We start from the raw sequence: 20,833 nt of genomic DNA on the forward strand, positions 1-20,833 counted from the left end.
TCTCATCCGGCCCGTGGAGACCTTTTTGTCTACGGAAAAAAAATTACGGAAATTTACGTGTATCCTCCAGCTGCAGTTTCAGCAGCGGTTTTCTGACTTGGATTCAAAGGCAGAAGAAGTGAGATTGTTTCAAAACCCATTTGAAGCAGATGTGGCCAGTTGCCCAGATGAACTGCAGCTGGAAGTCATTGAGTTGCAAGCAAATGACCTCCTTAGGGACAAGTTCAAAATAGGACTGGTGGGTTTTTACCAGTTTTTGCCCAAGGAAGACTTTCCTAATGTCAAAACTTTTGCATCAAGATACCTTTCAATCTTTGGAACAACATACCTGTGTGAACAAACATTTTCAAGAATGAAATACGTGAAGAACAATTTGAGAACAAACTTGTCCGATGATAATCTCAGGTCACTTTTGATGTTAGGGACAACAAATCTAAAGCCAGAAATGTCTGCTATTTTGGCATCCAGGAAACAATTTCACCATTCACACTAATACAGGTGTTCATGTGTAGTGTATCAATGTGTTATTAAATAATAACTGAATAAAATAATATTAAATAAATAATTAAAAACAACATCCATGTTTTGATTGTTTTTTATTTGGACCTCAAGTGTGTAGTCGGCCCCCGAACTGCTGTTTGATAGTTAATGCGGCCCTTGGGCTGAAAAGTTTGGAGACCCCTGGTCTAGATGATGCTCGGTCCCTTCTAGTTCTAGTATTCTATGAATGTTGAATAATAACAACAATATAGTCAGATTGAGCCTCATGTGGCTTGCATCTTTTTTGGAGGTCTATGAACTATGAGTGGAGTGCGTGGTCAGTGAAAATGAAGTGATTTCTTTGGTCAGAAGTGCCTCAAAACAGTTGGGTGCAGTGACAGATTAGTTACTGGGCTAATGGGCCAGTGCCCAGGGGCCTTGGTCAACTGGAGGCCCACAGAAAAATAAGTGACCTCACACCCCAACTTTAACAGCCCAGTCCTTCTGCCAAGGAGTGGGATCAAGATGCAGAGCTTGTTCTGCTCTGCCAGTCCTGCTCCCTGGAAGAAGCGCTGGCATGTGGAAGAAGGCAAACTTCTGTGCCTGATCCCCACCTCCCCAGCTGGCATGTCAGGCGAACAGAGTGGGGTACACACCCAGTCCCTAACTCTGCTCCCCAGCAGAAGTACAAGGTGGGCAGGGGAAAGCCCAGTGTCCTGATCCCATTTCTCTGCAGAAGTGCTGGGTGGGCAGAGTGGGTCAAGCTCCTGCACCCAATTAGGAGTGCCAAATGGGGACTCCAGGCAGGAGGGCTGGGGAACGGGCCCCACAAAAGCTTAATCTGCCTTTGGTTGAATGTTACAATGCAGATGACCTCATCTATCCAGTGTCTGTCCTGCAATGTCAGTCTGGTTCAAGGAGGGGAGCAGCCAATAACCTGTTCCTCAGTCCTGGCACTAATGACACAGAGATAGTGAAAGAGCAGAAGAACAGGACAATCAGCAAAACACAACACTTCCCATAAGGTAACTGCAGTGACATGGTCTTTAGTGGACTTTTAGAGGATTGGGAAGACAATTGTTCAGTCTGAAGCCCTGCTGGTCTCATATCATGTGTGTCTGTATGGAACGCACATTTGTGTGCATGCATGTGTGTGAGAAAATGATGAGGAAAGGAGAGATTGGAAGGACTCCCTGAACAACCCTGAGGGATGGGTCATTATCTATGTTCCCTCTAACCTGCACAGCCTATTAAGTGCCACACAAGTAGTCAGTGTGGCATGGGAAGAAATGCATCTCCCCCAGCCCTGGCCCTACAGCAGAGGGAAGAGGTGCCCCCTCTCTACCTCCTGAAAGCCAACCCTGGCCTGGATCTGCAGCTGTGGAAGAAATGCTCCTCCATTTGACTAGGAACCCTCCTACTGTTACAAAATCCATAGGCTTTCTACCTGCCCATGATCCTATCCCTGTTTCTGCCCCAGCCTTACCTAAGCCTTATTCTAGCCCAAGTCAGCTGCTCCTGTTCCTGATCTGCTCTAGTCCTGTACCCAGACCTTTGGACTGAATCCCATCCAACTTCGATTTCATCCTACTTCCAAAGTATGACTATGATATTGAGTTGGCATATCTATGTTTCAGTGATGTTTGCGGCCTCATCCCAACTCTATCTCCAGCTTCAACCCTTGGTATCTGTTCTAGGCCACTACTCTAACCAGCAGGCCTGACTGTCTAGAACTCAGATCTGCAAATGAGATTAGGAATGAGAACTGAACTGGTGTCTCCCTGTTTTCCGGTGCAAACCCCATACTTTAGCCTGGTCCAAAGTAGGTGGGAGGAGAGAACTAACAATAGTCAAACAGAATAATCTAACATAGGAATTTTTTGTAATATTTGCAATTACCTTTTAGTTTTTACTACTTAAAATAAATTACGCAATAGATAAATGAACTAAATGTGCCATACTAATTTAGTATGGCAAATCCTGTTTCTAGAATTACCAATTTTTCAATAACTCAAGAAAAATGTTAATTTTTTTTTACCTGGATCAATTCCAATAAGACTTTCTAGATTTCTTATCTTTTGTATAGCTGTTGCTGATGCAATGCTATAATGCAAAGGATTTTGAGAAATGCAGTGAACCGTAGGGATTTCTTTAGAGTTATGAACTGCAGCATCTTCATTCTTCAGGTCAGTAATAAACGTGCAGTCAGGAGAATTAGTAAAAGCCAGTGGAGACTCTACAATAGATGGCAAGATTTCAACTCAATATGCAATACTAATAACAAATAAAAATGTTATTGATAAAACACCAGAATGATAACAATAGAAAAGTTACATCCTAAAACATATAGATGATCCCTACCCAAAAAGCTTACAATATAAGATGACAAGTGACACATAAAGGACATGAAGGGAGCTAATCAAATATATGCATATGTAATATTGTATATGTATGTAATATGTAGACAGACAGACAGACAAGTAAATAGATAGATGCCCAAAAGTATGATAAATAAAATAAATGCAAACTCTCTCATGTACGCACAGTTTGGGTAAAATACCAGCAGCTGAATGTCCTGACTGACGTGGAACTCTGATGATATTTTATGGAAGAAGAAAGGAGTAGGATGCAATACAATTGTGCACAGATAAATTACCATATATAGTGGGTCAGCCATGAGGGCTCCTAGTTCCTCTGTACTTCTGGCTAAAATCATGACCACAAGGAACAAAAACTTGAAGAACATCTGGAATTGTGAGCAGTTTGCCATTTGGTTTGATGGGAAGCCCTCAATCAGTTAAACATTAAATTGAGATCTTTAGGGCTGAGGGGAAAGGCTTCTGCACTAACTTGAATTGGTTAAGGAGTGCCTTAAAGAATATTACTGTTGTAGGATGTTCAAAGACCAGAAAACCCTCAATCTGCAAGTGGAACACCTTGATGGCAACTAAATGAACCTTTAACAAAGCTTAGGCAAAGTCCCGGTGATTTCAGAATTAGGAGCTAGTAAACAGCAAGAGAAAATGATCAGTTATGGAGCATTGGGTGCAACAAGACTGGAAGAGAAGAACACAAAAAGAGACATATTTGGTGAGACCAAAGTTCCATCTAGCCCAGTAGCTAATGCCAACTGCCCCTGAGGGAATTAACAGAATAAGCGATCATCAAGTGAGCCTTCCCCTGTCACTCATTCCCAGAAAGAGATTCCATTTCTGCAAGTAAGTCTTTAATATGGTGGAATTCCTGATATTTAACAGAACTGACTGAATTCTGGGAGAACATTTCTGTTCTAGGCCCAAGAACCAGCATGGAGACAGGACTTGAGGTGCAGGATATGGGAGTGCATTCTGCAGCCCCACTCCTGGGTCAAGAAGTTGTTCATTAGAGGAAGGTGCAACAGTATATGTTGCCAGATGGGTACAGGTTGGGATCCACATCTGTCTCTCTGGAGTTATGAAAATAACTTTTTTTTTATTTCAGTTTGAATAGGGCTTTGTATATCGGTGCAATTGAAGGGAAAGTGTATAAATAAGAGTTTGAAGGCAAGGCAAAGAGGTCTACCTCTGGAAGTCCCCAGGTAAGGCAGATCTCTTGAAAGGCCATGTCGATTAGCTATCATGTGCTCTTGACAGTAGATTCTGTTCCATGAAACTACAATGGTGTTCTGTGATCTCACAGATAGACCACAGAGATATTTATTCACAGAGCTATGCACCAGTTCCACAGAGTGTTCACATAAGATTCATGATTTTGTTACTTCTTGGCAGTTTTTACATTACATGACCATGCCATTGTCCTACATAACTCTAACTAATTGGCCCCAGATCAGAGGTAGGAAACAAAAGCAGGTATAAAGGACTGCTTAAAGTATGTTGATATGTAGTGACAACTTTTGAGGAGTCCATCTGCTTTGGGCTTTATGATTTTGCAGATATGATGTTGCTGACTCCTTTTGTTTGCAACATTGATGACCTGGGAATTAGGAGAGGACTGTGAAAGCAAGTACACTGAGTCCTTGGCTGGGCCATAGTACTTTTTACTGAGCCTGTTACAAGTGAGAGAGATGATGGCTAGAGTCTACAACATTGTGTGGGCTGGTGAGAGAATGGCATAATTAATGGGTAAGGCTACCTTGCCCTCAGTGGAGGTGTGCAAGATATCCACCAAGGACTGCTTTTGTTCCTGGATTTCTTCCAAAGAAATCTATAAAGCCTCTATTATGCATTTAATCAAGTTCTTAAAGTTGTCTATGTAGGATGGCAGAGAAGGGACAGTTGTCTCTTCTGGGGCAAACTTCATCTGAATTCTTGAGCCTCTGATGGCTCCTCTTGAATTTGGTATGGTGGCTCCTAAGCTAGGTCCTCATGTTGGGACCTCTTGTGTAAGAATATCCTGTAGATATGATCTTCAGACAGAGCCCAAGGTCTCCAGAAAGACCCCCGGAGAAGGGTATAATGCCTGAGGTCTCCTCTTCAGGGAATACCTCAAGAGGAGGAGGGTGCAAGACAGTATAGTCCTGCATACGGACCTCTGAATCAGAGGAGGTATCCATGGGGAGCAGGTATACGAGACAGAGGAAGGCATTGCCTTCCCAAACTGCCAGATGTGGCCCTGCCCACACTCTGCCTCCAGAACACTCGCTGCTTCATTGGGCTCCTGGACTGCTCCCAGGCTTGAGCCACACTGAGGCTGGGGTCTCTGGGTCAGTGAGCCCTGCATGTGCTCCAGGGCAGAAGACTGGTGATGCCCACCCTCCCTATGCTCCAGGTCTGGGTGGGGAGGCTGGGGCCATGTGCTACCCACCCACTCTGTGCTTTGGGGCCAGGGAGGCTGGGACTGTGTCTCACCCTCCCTCCCTGGGCTCCAGGGCTGAGGAGGCTGGGACTGTGTAGCACCTATCTTCTCTGGGCTCCAGGGTCAGGGAGGCACCCCGATCCGATATATTCCCTGATATCACTACAGTCTCAGGTATAGATCCATCCAGCAGTACAATCATGATTTCTAGATCCTCCTTGACTTCTAATACTAATGTGAACCCCAGCACAGAATCCTTTAGCTCTGTCACTAGACATGAGAGAGGACACCTCCGTGGGTGGTGGGAAGGCCACATGCTGTCTGCCTTCCCCTTGTTCCAGGGCTGGGGAGGCTTGGGCTGCTTGCTGCCTACCCTCCCCATGCTCCAGGGCCTGGAAGGCTCACATGGGGCTTGGAGACCTGCTCCTACCGTGGTTTGTGCAGGGTGAGCCCTGGAAGCCTGTCCCTGTGTTGGGGGGCTTGGCTCCTGCAGGAAGGGGAGCATCGGGTGGAAGAGGTCGAGTTGCCTCCCTTAGACCTAGAACAAGGGGAAGGCAGACAGCATGTGGCCTTCCCACCACCCACGGAGGTGTCCTCTCTCATGTCAAGTGACAGAGCTAAAGGATTCTGTGCTGGGGTCCACATTAGTATTAGAAGTCAAGGAGGATCTAGAAATCATGATTGTACTGCTGGATGGATCTATACTTGAGACTGTAGTGATATCAGGGAATATATCGGATCGGGGTGGAAGACACGTGCCAGTGGAAAGTCTTGTGGCACCTCTTAGGAAGGGGAACTAAGATTCCTCCATAACTTGAAGATCTTCACAAGAGAGGTACCTAGAAGCTACTAGTGAACCTGGAGAGTGTTCCTTTAGATGAAATATATCCAGCAGTACAAGATATGGTACCAGAAAAGACCACAGTCATCCTGGAGAGATCTAGCTGTTGATGGACAGTACCTGGTAAAATAATTTCTTAGAGTTATTTCATCTGAAAGACTCTGATTTTGATACCAATGAGACAATAGCTCAGAACTGAATAACTGTAGGTATTGTAGTACTCAGATTTTCAGTATGCAGTACCTTGGCACGTCTTTGAAGAAGTCTTCAGCAATGCTGGTGCTTTGGTACTGTGTCTAGTGGGAGTCTTGGTAGTACGTACAGGTGGATGTGAGATCTTCTTGCTCCCAGATTTAAGCAGACATCTCTCTTTCCTAGATATTCTATCAATGGAGTGGGATATCTTATGTTTGGTAGCTCTCGGTGTGACTGAAGTCATCTCCTGGTTTCTCGAGGCTGTAGTCAATGAAGTCTCTGAAGCACTCTGCACAGCTGAGTCTAATATATGATGTGTGTCTGTGGGAAATCTGATCCTATGGATTTATAGGAGCACTCTACAGAGAGCAGTGTCAGACAGTCTTCCCTTAGTTTCTTGAAGGCTGCGTGGGACATGAGCCTTTCCAAGAAAGGATTGGCAGCTGGAGTGCCTATCAGTTAAAGGAGAAAGACCTGTGGCAGGACTGGCAGAGCTTAAATCTTGAGACCTTGGGCAGGAAAGCTGCCAGTACAGAAGGTTACCAGTCAAGAAAGGGAGAGGGCTCAAAGAATGATTGGGGGGAGATGGTGGAAACCTACCTTCAAAGCACACCTGGGCTATAACATGTAAATAAACAACAGCAAAAACAAAACAAATATCAGCAACTAAAAATTTAATTATTATACAGGAGTAAAAGGACAGAATACTGTGTCAACCAGACAGCTGATATCACAGAACTCCAGCTCAAACCATAGACAGTTAAGAATGAACTGGAGTAGCATGGGTCTACTACTCCCTAAATGCCCTTGTACTGGAGCATGAGGAGGAGTATAGTGCAGGTGCAGACCTGCAGGCACTTCTAGCCAAAAGATCCGCAATCAAGAGTGCATGAGTATGTAATGCACCCACGGAGAAAATAACCCAAAGATGAACTGTTCTAAAAGAAAAGGTTGAAAAGGGTCCATCAAAGGTTTTCCAATGAACTCTAGTTTAGGATAATGAAGATTAGACCCACTAACCACATCTCACAAATAAAAACTGTCTCAGTGTACAGTGAACTACATAAAAATGAAACCACTATTATCTCAACGCTAAAAAGTCCATGAAATATAGTACATACTGCAGTTGCTGACTGCTTCCACTCCTGTTACTGCACAGGCCCAAAACACTGGAATATCCCCAGGGTGAGACTGAACTGGATCTCCATAGTCTGGATTGGAAAGATTTTGGATCCCTAATAGGCCTAAGATTGACAAATAGTGAAACAACATTAAATTGCAGTAAAGCAATAATGGCATAATGCTGAGCTCAACAAATGAAACTATGTTAATATTGCGGTATGGAAAGCAGCAAAAGCAAGGCCAGTCTATGACTCGCATGGCTTGTTAGGTTCTCTTTGCATGCATGTATGTGTTCTCAGTTCCTGCCTTAGAATTACACTCCTTACATTATTTCGTATATTAGTAAAATACACATGAGGACATGTTATTACGTATTATATCTGGCTAGATTGTAGGCAAATGAAAACCTGCTGAGTACTCTCTGAGGGTACGTCTAGACTACAGGCCTCTTTCGAAAAAGAGCATCTAGACTACAAGCAGATTTTTCAAAAAAGCGAGCCGCTTTTTTGAAAGAGTCTAAACGCTCTCTTTCTAAAAAGCACAGTTTGCAATTAATAGCGCCTTTTTTCAAGAGTACTTTCAAAAAAAGGCGCTATTCCTCATAAAATGAGGTTTACCACAATAGAAAAAACTGCCACGTTCTTTCAATTTAATTTCAAAAGAACGCAGCTGCAGTCTAGACGCAGGTGAAGTTATTTCGAAAAATGGCTCCTTTTTTCAAAAAAACGCTGTAGTCTAGACACACCCTGAATGTCAGAGTTCACAGGAAACATTTTACAATATCTGATCTGTTCACTCAAGAGATAATTCCATAACAATAGTGGTGATTTATTCCTGTTTGCCAGTACAAGCATGTTCCTACCTATAGCACATTCTCCATAGCTTTGTCCAGCCCATTTTCATGAACTAAATATATAGGCCTCCACTACTTTCCTTTGGCAGTTATTTCACTGCCTTTTAGATCTCACTTATCACACATTTCCTGTTCTTCAGCCTAAATCTTCTTTTGCTTGATGTAATTCCATTACTTCTAGTTTTATTGTCTTGGATCATTCTAAAAACAACTGCTCTTTCTTTTTTGTGATTATGTTCTTCTGCTAGTTTTCTTACTTTCCCCTCCCCTGCCATCTGCTTTAGACCAGGTCTTTGCTATACCCGGAAGGCTGGCTTAAGGTATGCATAAATAATGTAGCTGGAATCAATGCAATTTAAGCCAAGCCAAGCTTGGTGCCATTTCCACAGCAGGAGGTCGATGGGAGCAAATGCTCCTGTTGACTTTCCTTACTTCCCATGAATCAAGGAGTACTGGCGTTGACAGGTGCACCTCAATGTTTGATTTAGTGGACCCTTACTAGACCCACTAAACTGTAGGCCAGAAGATCAATCTCTGGCACCTTAGACTTCATTTGAGTAAGCCCATGTGACTATTAAAAAAAATTCTGCTCAGAGACCAACAAAAATAGCCTCAATAATTTTTGTTGTTCTCTCAACTCACCCCAATTTGTAGTTAGTTTTCTTGGAGCTAAATACCCACATCTGTACGTATTATTCTAGGTGTATGGCCATTAGTGCTTCATGATTTGATACAGCTATAACTTCACTGGCTTCTTTATTATTTACATATAATAATAAAAGGTTATTTCTATTATAATTTCTACTGTTGCTCTTTGATCTTTTACTTTCCACACATAATCTTACTGTTGAATAACTGTTCCATTTTCCCCTTCATGAATGAGCTTACATTTTTCTATGCTAAAACTCATTGTGAGTATTCCTGTCTATATTCTGAAACTGTCCAAGTCAGTTGTATTATTTTCTCATTCCTCACAGTTATTCATAGTACATATTAGTTCAATATCATTTTAAATGCAATGTGATGTTTACTTTCAAGTTCATTAATGAAGATGCTAAATAATAACAGGATTATAATGATCCCCTATCTCCAAATAGACATCATCCAAATCTGCCATTATTGTTATCCTTTCCAACACTGGGACAGTCCATACATTGAAGACAAACCACATGATGTTTCCAAATAAGATTTAATCAAATCCGTCAATGAATTCCAAAGAGACTACATTACTTATTTCCCATTCATCCATCTCTTTATCAAACACATTTTCTGTGTTCAGTCATATCAAATCCTCACTTTCAGTGTAACTGAACTGTAAACTACTCAGTATGTATATGCCTATGAAAAGGATTAGATTTTTATGTAGCCACTTAAAATTTAGGCTGAAGTTTATTGTCCACCATGCATTTGGGCAATTTTTTTCTTTGGCTTTGTGGCCAATATATAGGAATGTATAGAAAGTACACTGACCAGGATTACCAATGTGAACTGGTGCTCCATGTGAGTCTTTCAGTGGATAAGTAGCTTCCACAACTGCGTCTAATTTGTCTTCAGGAATCTGTCTCATTGTAACCACTAAATTGCAGCAAAAACTAGCAACTTTGCAGCAAGGTATAGCTGTCTGACAAAATTTAAAAATAACCAAGGCATTAGCAGGATTGAAGAACTATCAAAGCTTATATTTAGTTCTGAAATGACTAAGCACCCTTGAAATTTTAAGGGGCACATTTTAACACATATTTTTAAAGGACTGTGAGTAATATTCTAATTAGCATCCAAACAAAATAATCCATTTCCTATAACAATTAATCATGAAGAAACCAGACATTCTACCCTCTATCTCTTGTAATTAGCATGTATTACAGTTATCTTCTGCACCATTAATTACATTCTAACAGCTAAATCCTTAATTTGGTAAATGCAACACAAATCTTGGCAAATCCAGACACACTGTGGACCCTAGGGCTGCGTCTAGAATGGCAAGGTTTTCTGCAAAAGCAGCTGCTTTTGCGGAAAAACTTGCCAGCTGTTTACACTGGCCGCTTGAATTTCCGCAAGAACACTGATGATCTAATCTAAGATTGTCAGTGTTCTTCCGCATATACTATGCTGCTCCCGTTTGGGAAAAAGCCCTCTTGTACAAATGTATTTGAGCAAGAGGGCCAGTGTAGACAGCTAAAAACTGTTTTGCGCAAAAAAGCCCCGATCGCGAAAATGGCGATCGGGGCTTTCTTGCGCAAAACTGTGTCTAGATTGGCATGGATGCTTTTCCGCAAAAAGTGCTTTTGCACAAAAGCGTCCGTGCCAATCTAGACGCTCTTTTCCGCACATGCGTTTAATGGAAAAACTTTTCCATTAAAAGCATTTGCGGAAAATCATGCCAGTCTAGACGTAACCTAGGTGTGTAGCCCTAAATGCAGGTTTTCTCTCATTCTGTGTGGGCCAAAAAGTACAAAGAAACAAATCTACTGGACATAACTCTTCCTGAATGCTGGCATACAGGGAAACTGCATATAGCAATGTTTGCAAAGATCTTACGACTTCTTATCGTCGGGGCGGCCCTAGACTAGCTGTCAGCAACTGGCGCCCTAGGCGAACCATGCAATCGGCACCCCCACCTCCGAACCCCTCAATGATATTGTGCCACCATTTGGTACCCCATTTAACTTTGCGCCCTAGGCAACTGCCTAGTTCACCTGTATGGACAGGCCGTCCCTGCTTATTGTAAGATCTGCCAAAATTGGCAATCCTCCATTTCCCTAGCAGAAATGCACAAATCTCATTGGATCAGGGTGCAACAAATGCATAATACAGCCAAGCTTTTTAACTAAACAGTAAAACCATGTGGTGATACTAAACGTGGTTTATTAAGACTACATCAAGACTGCAGACTTCTTTCGGAAGAGATCCTCCAGAAAAACTTCTTTTGAAAGAGAGCACCCACATAGCAAAAGCGCATCAAAAAAGCAATCTGCTTTTTCAAAAGATAGCATCCACATTGATTGGATGCTATCTCGCATTTAAGTTGTGATTACAATGGACGGAATGGCCACGAGGGCACCTATGCTTTTTCATCTTCCCTCTTCTTTCGAAAAAAAACCCTTCTTTCCCATCCACGCACGCTTTTTTCCGAAAGAGTGCTTTCAGAAAAAGGCTTCTTCCTCGTAGAAAGAGGTTTACTGCTGTTGGAAAAACCCCTGAGTTCTTTCGACTTTCTGTCAAAAGAACGCAATTGCAGTGTGGACGTAAGTGTAGTTTTTCTGAAAAAATAGCCATTTTTCCGGAAAAGCTCTGCAGTGTAGACATAGCTTGTCAACATTGTGTATATTTAAATATTCTGTAGTATAGGTTTCATTATACAAAAATGTGCTCATGTAGCCCTATCTGAACCTTGATGTAATTTAAGTTACTATATGCTTACCTTGTACATGCTTATGTTGCATTTCTCCTTAATGTTCCTTAGAGGAGCACCAATATTGTGGACTGCCTCTTCAAATGAGAAACTGCAGCCTAAGTAAAAAGTCACCATATCTTTAAGTTGATCAGAATAATCCTTCAGATTTGTCAAAGTGCCAGTACAAGCTCCATATTCATATATCCTATACCGCAGACAATCAGTTCTAATGAAAAAAAGGAAGAGCTTTCAATGTCACAATTAGCACAATTTGTTAAGCAAAATGAAATATTTCATGAACATTTTTTGGCTAAATTGACATTCATGAAGTAGTAAAGCTCAGGATTTTTCCTGTTGTGTCAATTTCTTTTTCTTCTTGGTGATAATGTAATCACACAAAAAACTCCAAATCCCAGTTAACCTACCTTTTTGTAACTGTTGAGCTTTAATATGGGTTGCATATGTCTAGTGCGCAGATGTTAGGGATTTTCCCCCCCCTCTATGGTACCAGTCAGTGTGACTTGAGAGCCCTTTGTCATCATGCATCACCAGTATAAGAGAGCACAGCTTCCAATGAACAGTCATAATTCCTTCATACCAAACTCTTACTTACCTGCTATGAGAATTATTGCTCAGAGAAGGACATTTCCATTCACCTGGTTTACTTCTGTACAGCAGTGGGAGAGGTCCATCATTTGCATGGCAAAACTTTTCAAAGTCATCAGCAAGGGATTTGTGCAAAATCACAACATTTGTGTGTTTATAGCCTTAAAGCATTAAAGGGAACAATTATCAGCTATTAATCCAAATGTTAATATACATGACAGTAATATTTAAATATGGATCTTATGTAGAGATTCTTCTCCCTCAAAGAAGAGAATTTTTAAATATAAGGCAGACCACTATATTTAAATAATTTTTCAATGTTTTTGGAAAGACTGTTTATAAAATCACTTCTAGGTACACTCTGCATAGTCAATATCTATTGCAATAATTTTAGTAGTATAAGTACTTGGCATTCACAGGTCTCAGAGACGGCTTTAGGGATGTAAAATCCTGATTAATTAGTTAAACCTTAGGTTTAACCAGTTATCCTATTAATTGGGGTCCCACTCCCTCTCCCCCCCAATGCAGGGCTGGCAGCAGGAGCCAGCCATGCAAGGGGGGGCAGCAGGCTGCTGCTTTCAACCCCCTTGCGCATGGGGTACCAAGCTTCTACTCCTGGCCCCCGTGGGGGGGAGCTGCCTCTTGACCCCTCAAGGGGCTGGAGCTACCCTCTGCTCACAGTGGGCTGTGTGTGTGTGGCTGCTCCCAGCTACCAGTTAACTGATTATCCATTCATACATCCCTAGTGGCTCTTCTCTAATAAACCATTTTATGGAGAAACCAAAAGCCTACTGTGACTATGATTAAATAGTCTGACAAATTAATATTTTTAGAACAGATTATCTTATTTGATGTAAATATTGGCATGGAAATAAAAAAATACAATGTTTTGTACATGCTGCATTTTATATTCTTGTGTTAATGAAAAACTGCAACTCAAAACCCATCTAATAAGAAAAGAACTTTCATCATACAGCCTATTTTTCACAGGCATTTGAAACTGGGCCTTGAAAATGTACTTTGGGTTGCAATTTACCATGAAGGGTTTTCTCCCAGGAGTGAAATTTTGTCTGTTAGGTCAGATACAAGTCATTTCAGCTATTTCTAAATTATTGGAGAGAAAGGAATAGAATTGTTACAGTTTTAGATACGTGTCTGTAATCAACTCAAAACCAGCTTTAATTTAAAACACGTCATTTTTACAAGCTGCTATTCTGTAATAGGACTCAAACAAATGAGAACAAATCAAAAAAGCAGATACTCATCTGTAAGTAGCAACATCTAATATCTTTTATTTTTCCATATGTAATGCTCATTGACCATAAACAGGAATGAAGTCAAAGGAGCAGGTCTGGTCTGCAGTATAAAATACACAGATTAATAGTCCCTAAAGCCCCAATTCTTAAAGATATTTAGATGCTGCTGTACTCAGTGTTGAAATATCTAAGGGTATGTCTACACTACCCTGCTAGTTCGAACTAGCGGGGTAATGTAGGCATACCGCACTTGCAAATGAAGCCCGGGATTTGAATTTCCCGGGCTTCATTTGCATAAGCGGGGCGCCGCCATTTTTAAAACCCCGCTCGTTCGAACCCCATGCAGCGCGGCTACATGGGGCATGAACTAGGTAGTTCGAACTAGGCTTCTTAGTTCGAACTACCGTTACTCCTCGTGCCTCATCTTCCTCCCCAGCACCAGGATGTCTGCCCTCAAGATGATCACAAGGTGTACCTTGTTAAAGCTGGTGCTCTCAAATTTGGTTGTCCAAGCTAATGTGGTCAAAGAAGTTGCACATGGCCTTGTGGACATCTTATCACCAGCAGGAACCTCTAGAGTGATCTTACCTTTGCAGGCAGGCAATCAATCAGGGTACTATGGTAAACCCCTACCTCTCTCCCTATTACAGCAAAGCACACAGGGTATGCCTACACTACAGGCCAAAGTCGAATTAAGATACACAACTTCAGCTATGTTAATTGTATAGCTGAAGTCGAAGTAGCTTAACTCGACTTTTGGCGTTATTTACACAGCAGAAAGTAAAAGGCTGCTCACATGTAAATAGACTTTAATGACTCTGCATATTAGTATTTTTGGGATGTGCCAACCAGTGCAGCATGAACAGTGAAATGTACTGGTAGTAGTACCTATTAAAGTGCTTATGGGTCCCTCCTATATCTATCAATGTTCAAGCATATTTGGAGGGTTTGGCTATAGAAGATGGCATTGCATCAGGGACTCACTTAGTTCATTCCACTGCTACTGCAGTGTAACAGCATTACCTAATTAGGACTTTGCAATAGATGAGAAGGTAGGCAGGGAATGTGAATATACAGAGTCCATCTTGAAGAACTCTAGTTACATACCTAACTTTCATTTCTTCTTTGAACACTCTTTGTATATTTCCAATCTTGGGATAATTTCACAAGCAGTTTTTCAAGAATGGATGGGGGGATACAGAGTCTGAATTAACAAGGAATTAAGTACTGCCCTGCTAAATGGAGCATTAGGTCTGTCAAATCTAATGCATGATGTTCAGTGAAAATGGGAATTGAGTCCCAAGTGCAGATTTGCAACAATTTAGTAAGGGAAGGTGCCTACATATGTTGCAGAAGTAGCACCACTCTTGTAAATTGAGTCCTAATACGAGCAGAAGAAGAGATGGAAGATATGTTATGCAACTCTTTTACATGACTACTCGATCTAGACAAGAACTGGGCAGAAATTCCTTGGCCCTGACAGTGTCCAGCAAGGGAAATAAACAATTTCAAAGAAACACTAAAAACCCTAGGCCTGCCTGGGTAATATGAGAAAACAATTTTGGTAGCTAAATAACACAATTTAGATTCAACTTTATATGCAGGGGCTATAGGTATGAAAATTAATAATACACTGATTAACATGAAAATCTGAACATACTTTAGAAAAAAAATCTGAGGTGAGGTCTAAGAACCTCATGGTCTTTCTGAAAAACTGTGTAAGCAGGATTTGAATGACAGTTCTCATGCTGCCAGTATTAAAACATCCATAGAACTTCTAAATATTATGGAAGACAGGAGAGATTCCAGAAGACTGGAAAAGGGCAAATATAGTGCCCATCTATAAAAAGGGAAATAAGGACAACCCAGGAAACTACAGACCAGTCAATTTAACTTCTGTGTAAGAAAAGATAATGGAGCAAGTAATTAAGGAATTCATCTGCAAACACCTGGAAGATAAGGTGACAAGTAACAGCCAGCATGGATTTGTAAAGAACGAATCATGTCAAACCAATCTGATAGCTTTCTTTGATAGGATAATGAATCTTGTGGAGAAGGGAGAAGCAGTGAATATGGTATACCTAGACTTTAGTAAGGTATTTGATACGGTCTTGCATGATATTCTCATCAATAAACTAGACCAAAACATCTTAGATGGGGTACTATAAAGTGGGTGCATAACTGGCTGGATAACTATTCTCAGAGTACTTATTAATGGTTCACAATTCTGCTGGAAGGGCATAAAAAGTGGGGTTTCAAAGGGGTCTGTTTTGGGACCAGTTCTGTTCAGTACCTTCATCAATGATTTAAATATTGGCATAAAGAGTACATGTAAGCAGACCACTTATTGGAGTCTCTATCAATGCCCCGTTTATTGTGATCTCACCATCCCCATTGGTATCCTCCTTGGCACCTAAAGTACCAAAATAAATCAAGTTTCTAGCAGCGATTACAGTTTCCGGATCAGAGACACCTGACCACAAACGGCAGGGTAAGAGGACCCGGGCCCACCCATTCTCCCAGGTCCCATCCTAGGGCCCTAAGGCAGGGATAGTTTCTCCCTGGCCTGGCTGACTCAGGGAGACGCTGAACAGAGCGGCGGAGCACCCGGCCGGACCCGCGCCGCTTCCAGCTGATCTGGAAGCGGCCGCGGGTCCGGCCTCCGGTGCTCCGCCGCTTTGTTCAGCATCTCCCTGGTCTGTAGACCAGGGAGACGCTGAACAGAGCGGCGGAGCACCCGGTTGGACCCGCGCCGCTTCCAGATTAGCTGGAAGCGGCGCAGGTCCGGCCCCAGGGAGACGCTGAGACCAGGGAGACGCTGAGCAGAGCAGCGGAGGACCCGGGCCGGACCCGCAGCGCTTTCAGCTGATCTGGAAGCCGCAGGTCCGCCCGGGTCCTCCGTGGCTTTGCTCAGCGTCTCCCTGGTCTGCAGACCAGGGAGACGCTGAGCAAAGCCGTGGAGGACCCGGGCCGGACCGCGGCGCTGATCTGGAAGCGCCACGGTTCAGCTCGGGTCCTCCACAGCTTTGCTCCACGTCTCCCTGGTCTGCTGGGGGGGGGACGCAGCTAGTGCCCCCCAGCAGACCAGGGAGACGTGGAGCAAAGCCGGGGGCCTGTGGTAGAGCAGGTGGGGCACTGCCGGTTGGTCCCGCAGCACCGCTCCTTGGCGCTACTGGACCAACCCGGCAGCACCCCAGCTGCTCTGCCCCAGGCATCCTGATTCAGCTGCTGATCAGTTTCAGCAGTGGCTGAATCAGGATGCCTGGGGCAGAGCAGCTGGGGTGCTGCTGGGTTGGTCCAGTAGCTCCGAGGAGCGGCCGCGCTACTGGACCAAGCCAGCAGCACCCGAGCTGCTCTGCCCCAGGCGTCCCCAAGTCAGCCGCTGCTGAAACTGACCAGCACTGACTACAGGAAGCCCGAGGCAGAGTTGCTCTGCCCTGGGCTTCCTGGAATCAGCTGCTGATCAGTTTCAGCAGCAGCTGACTTGGGGACGCCTGGTGTTCTTACCTTGAATCTGTATGTAAGTGGAACTGGTGTCCAGATTCAGCGGCTGTTGAAACTGATCAGTTTCAGCAGCGGCTGATGCCAGTTCCGACTTACATACAGATTCAACTTAAGAACAACCTACAGTCCCTATCTTGTACGTAACCCGGGGACTGCCTGTAAATAAACAAACCAGGGCAGCCAGTTAATGTGATTTTCAAAGTGATTTCACGGAACACTTTCAGAAACACTGGCCTAAAGGAGCTCTTCTGGGGGGAAGAACTCAACCTCTTGGGGACTCTTTGGATATTGGTAACCTGACAGGGTATGGATCAACTGACCATTACCTGTTCTGTTTATTTCCTCTATGACACCTGGCATTGGCCACTGTCAGAAAGCAGGATACTGGGCTAGGTAGACCTTTGATCTGACCCAGTATGATACTTCTTATGTTCCCTTACCTATTGTGGTTTAGATTTTGCTACCAGGGAAAAACCTTGGACTAAGCTGACCTCAGTGTGTGGGGAGGGAGGTGGACAATAGGAAGAGGCCCAAGGAAGACAGCCTTTGTTACCCTGGGTTGGAGTCTGGTAGAAGACGACTCCCCTCCTCACTAGCTCCTTGGCAGTCAAGCACTGCAGATGTGATTACTAGGTCATACTTTCCAAGTGGAGAATGATATATTTAGGAATGGGATTCACTTGTCCACCTACAGATTTTGTATTCACTTACCCTTAGCCATTCCAGAAGTATTACTTATATTAAGTTTGTTGAACTGAAGTATACTTCTCACTATAAGGGGAAGAATGGATTTCAAGCCTTCTTTAAGAAACATGTCTTCATCCTTGAATAGAAGAATGGCACAATTACATGCTTGAAAACAAGCAAATACATCCTGCTATTGTTTTAAAATCAAATGTTGTTAGTTTCAAGGTTTATGTTTCCTTTTAATGTTCTCTCATGTCTCCTCTCGTTGTAGTTCTTGGTCTCAAAAGAAAATGAAAATCACAAACCTCAAGGCTACGTCTAGACTGGCATGATTTTCCGGAAAATCAGCAGCTTTGCCGGAAAAACTTGCCAGCTGTCTACACTGGCCGCTTGAATTTCTGCAAAAGCACTGACGATCTCATGTAAGATTGCCAGTGTTCTTGCAGAAATACTATGCTGCTCCCGTTCGGGAAAAAGTCCTTTTGCGCAAAACTTTTGCGCAAATGGGCCAGTGTAGACAGCTCAGATTTGTTTTCCCCAAAAAAGCCCCGATCGCAAAAATGGAGATCGGGGCTTTTTTGCGGAAAAGCGCGTCTAGATTGGCATGGACGCTTTTCCGCAAAAAGTGCTTTTGCGGAAAAGCGTCTGTGCCACTCTAGATGCTCTGTTCCGAAAATGCTTTTAATGGAAAACTTTTCTGTTAAAAGCATTTCCGGAAAATCATGCCAGTCTAGATGTAGCCAAGAAGATTGTTTCACGGATGGTTAGAAGATTCAGCTTTAGCTTAGCCACTGTGGCTCAGTTTAGCGATTAATTCGTTATCAGCCTGGCTCCAAAGTAAAATCTAGTTAACTACAATGACGCATTATATAGATTTTACTCATTTTTGTAATTGTTAACTTTAACATCTGAAGTATTTGTAGTAGTTCAGGACAGTGATACAGTAAATTTAGGATATACTGGTGTAGTGTTCTGACAGGCAGGGGCGGATATACGGCAGGGTGAACGGGGCGGCCGCCCCGGGCCCCACACTTCAGAAAGCCCCGCGCATGCGCCGTGGCGCTGCTGCGCAGGCGCATGGCGTCACTGCGCATGTGCCGTGGCAAAGGGGGGGCCCCGCGGAAGTATGCTGCCCGGGGCCCCGCAAAACTGTCATCTGCCCCTGCTGACAGGTCTCCGTCTCCATCAGTGATTATAAACCACATGCGTTTTTGTATGCTTCCTCGGTACATTATGCCAACGCTGTGCAGGAAAACTTCACAATAGCATAATAGACTTCACAAGAGCCCTCAAAGACCACAGACTTAGATAAGATACAAAAGCACCTGAGTCAAGTTTATTGTTGAACGAAGTACATTAATAGTTGTCGGCAGTCAGATGGACTTAAAGCCCCTACATATTTGTACCAGGAACAATGGCTGTGGCTTAATTGATAGTATGGATTTTACTATTGCCCCCCAGGTTCGCCAAAGAATTAAGTCGAGGTACCCCAATATTTATAGATTGTTCATTTCAGTCTAATACCCACTGAACGTATCATCTCACACATTAATGACACATTTGGTACTTTCCCCTGTACTTTCCTCCAAAGCATTCACTACCCGTTGGTATGCTTTTACTCTTGTTGTTTCAGACTATTGTATTATGTACTTAATTGGCTGTACTTATACTGTCGTGGTGGCATTTATTTACATACTTCTTGTGCTTCTGTCCATACTAGCAGTTCAAGTGCTAAAAAACACTGACTTTTAGGCAAACATCTGCTTTTGACATGCCCTGTCTATTACTCAGGATACGTCTACACTACAGGGTTTTGTGCAAAAACAATTGTTTTTGCACAGCGTATCCACACCTCAAGTGCATTTTTACGCAAGTAAATTTACAGTGAATCAACAGAACACTGGGCTTTTTGCAATATAGATATTCCTCTTTTCATGAGGAATAACTCCTTTTTGCAGACGAGTTCTTGCATAAAAGGTGTGTGTAGACGGGCAACAGGGGGTTTTTGTGCTAAAAGAGCCAAAGGAAAAAAGAGCAGATGCTCTGGTGGCTATTCTGTGAATAGCAATCACAGCTTTCTTGCGAGAGCATCCATGCAGTGTGGACACTCTCTTGTGCAAGAAGTTTTTGTGGAAGATCTCTTCCGTAAAAAGAGTCGTTCACAGGAAGCCTTTAGTCTAGACAAAGCCTCACACTATAGCTCTTGTTTACTTTGGTTCAAACATCAGGCCCATGCTTCAGGCTCTTTCTTTCTCGTACATTATTCAGTTTCCAAAAACCTTTTTGAGACTCACAACTAGATTAGCCCATCAGATTTTGATTTGTAGAACTGATTTACTAACTGAAAATGTCTTATAGATTAGAAATTTTAACTTTTTAATAATCTGAATATAATTTTCACATCAATACTTTCCATTTATATAGTATGATGGACACTCTTGGGTCCATTTTTCTTTTGGGGGAAATGTAGGCACAGATGTTTAAGAAACTCATTCAAGGTCACACATGAGGGTTTGTCTAGACCAGGGCTACTCAACACGTGGCCTGCGGACCACACGCGGCCTGCGGCCCGTTTGCAGCCCGCAGTGCAGTTTTGACTTACGTGGGGCTCAATACGTGGCTTGCGGGTGGGAGCCCAAATAAAAAAGTAGTCAATATAATGGTCTTCTGTTGATATGCCTTTTAGTAGTTACATTCCTGGACTGTCGTTGCTCAGCAGAAGTGTTGTCATGTGGGTGGAAATTGGGTAAATATTTCATTTTAGTTATATCAGCAGAACCGACTTAAATGGAGCCTGGACCCGTCTCTCTCCTCACCCACCACCATGTGGGTGCCACCGCTGGTGAAATGGCTCAGCTGTTTTTAAAACAGTAGCCATTCTCTACGTGGTAGCTGCCAGAGCTTTAGCCATCTGCTGTGTGGCGGCTCAAGGGGCCAGGATTTACCCCAATCCCAACCTGACCCATGGGTCTCGCTGCCACCTGCCCTGCACCCTTGGTTACATGGTTAGTATTTTTAACCCTTTTTACATACTGACTTTCTTTTGTGTCTATGCACTACTTAGTACAATGAGGTCCTATTCCATGTATAGAAGGGCTCAT

At 43.0% G+C, this 20,833-nt stretch overlaps 1 protein-coding gene across 3 annotated transcripts in view; it reads right to left on the bottom strand.

The window, feature by feature from the left end:
* DGLUCY (D-glutamate cyclase) overlaps window positions 1-20,833 on the bottom strand; it is a 71,806-nt gene that overhangs the window by 27,765 nt on the left and 23,208 nt on the right. For all 3 annotated transcript variants that reach the window (XM_025190957.3, XM_014579725.4, XM_006135505.5), the window contains exons 2-7: window positions 17,757-17,868; window positions 12,293-12,446; window positions 11,707-11,905; window positions 9,756-9,906; window positions 7,432-7,554; window positions 2,519-2,716 (exon numbers count right to left, since the gene is read on the bottom strand). In XM_025190957.3, coding sequence (XP_025046742.3) covers window positions 2,519-2,716; window positions 7,432-7,554; window positions 9,756-9,906; window positions 11,707-11,905; window positions 12,293-12,446; window positions 17,757-17,859 — 928 coding nt within the window. In that variant the 5' untranslated portion in view covers window positions 17,860-17,868. The remainder of the gene's footprint in view (window positions 1-2,518; window positions 2,717-7,431; window positions 7,555-9,755; window positions 9,907-11,706; window positions 11,906-12,292; window positions 12,447-17,756; window positions 17,869-20,833) is intronic.

The sequence above is a fragment of the Pelodiscus sinensis genome, chromosome 5, assembly GCF_052426305.1.
Source record: "Pelodiscus sinensis isolate ZL-2025 chromosome 5, ASM5242630v1, whole genome shotgun sequence".
Classification (NCBI taxonomy): Eukaryota; Metazoa; Chordata; order Testudines; family Trionychidae; genus Pelodiscus; species Pelodiscus sinensis.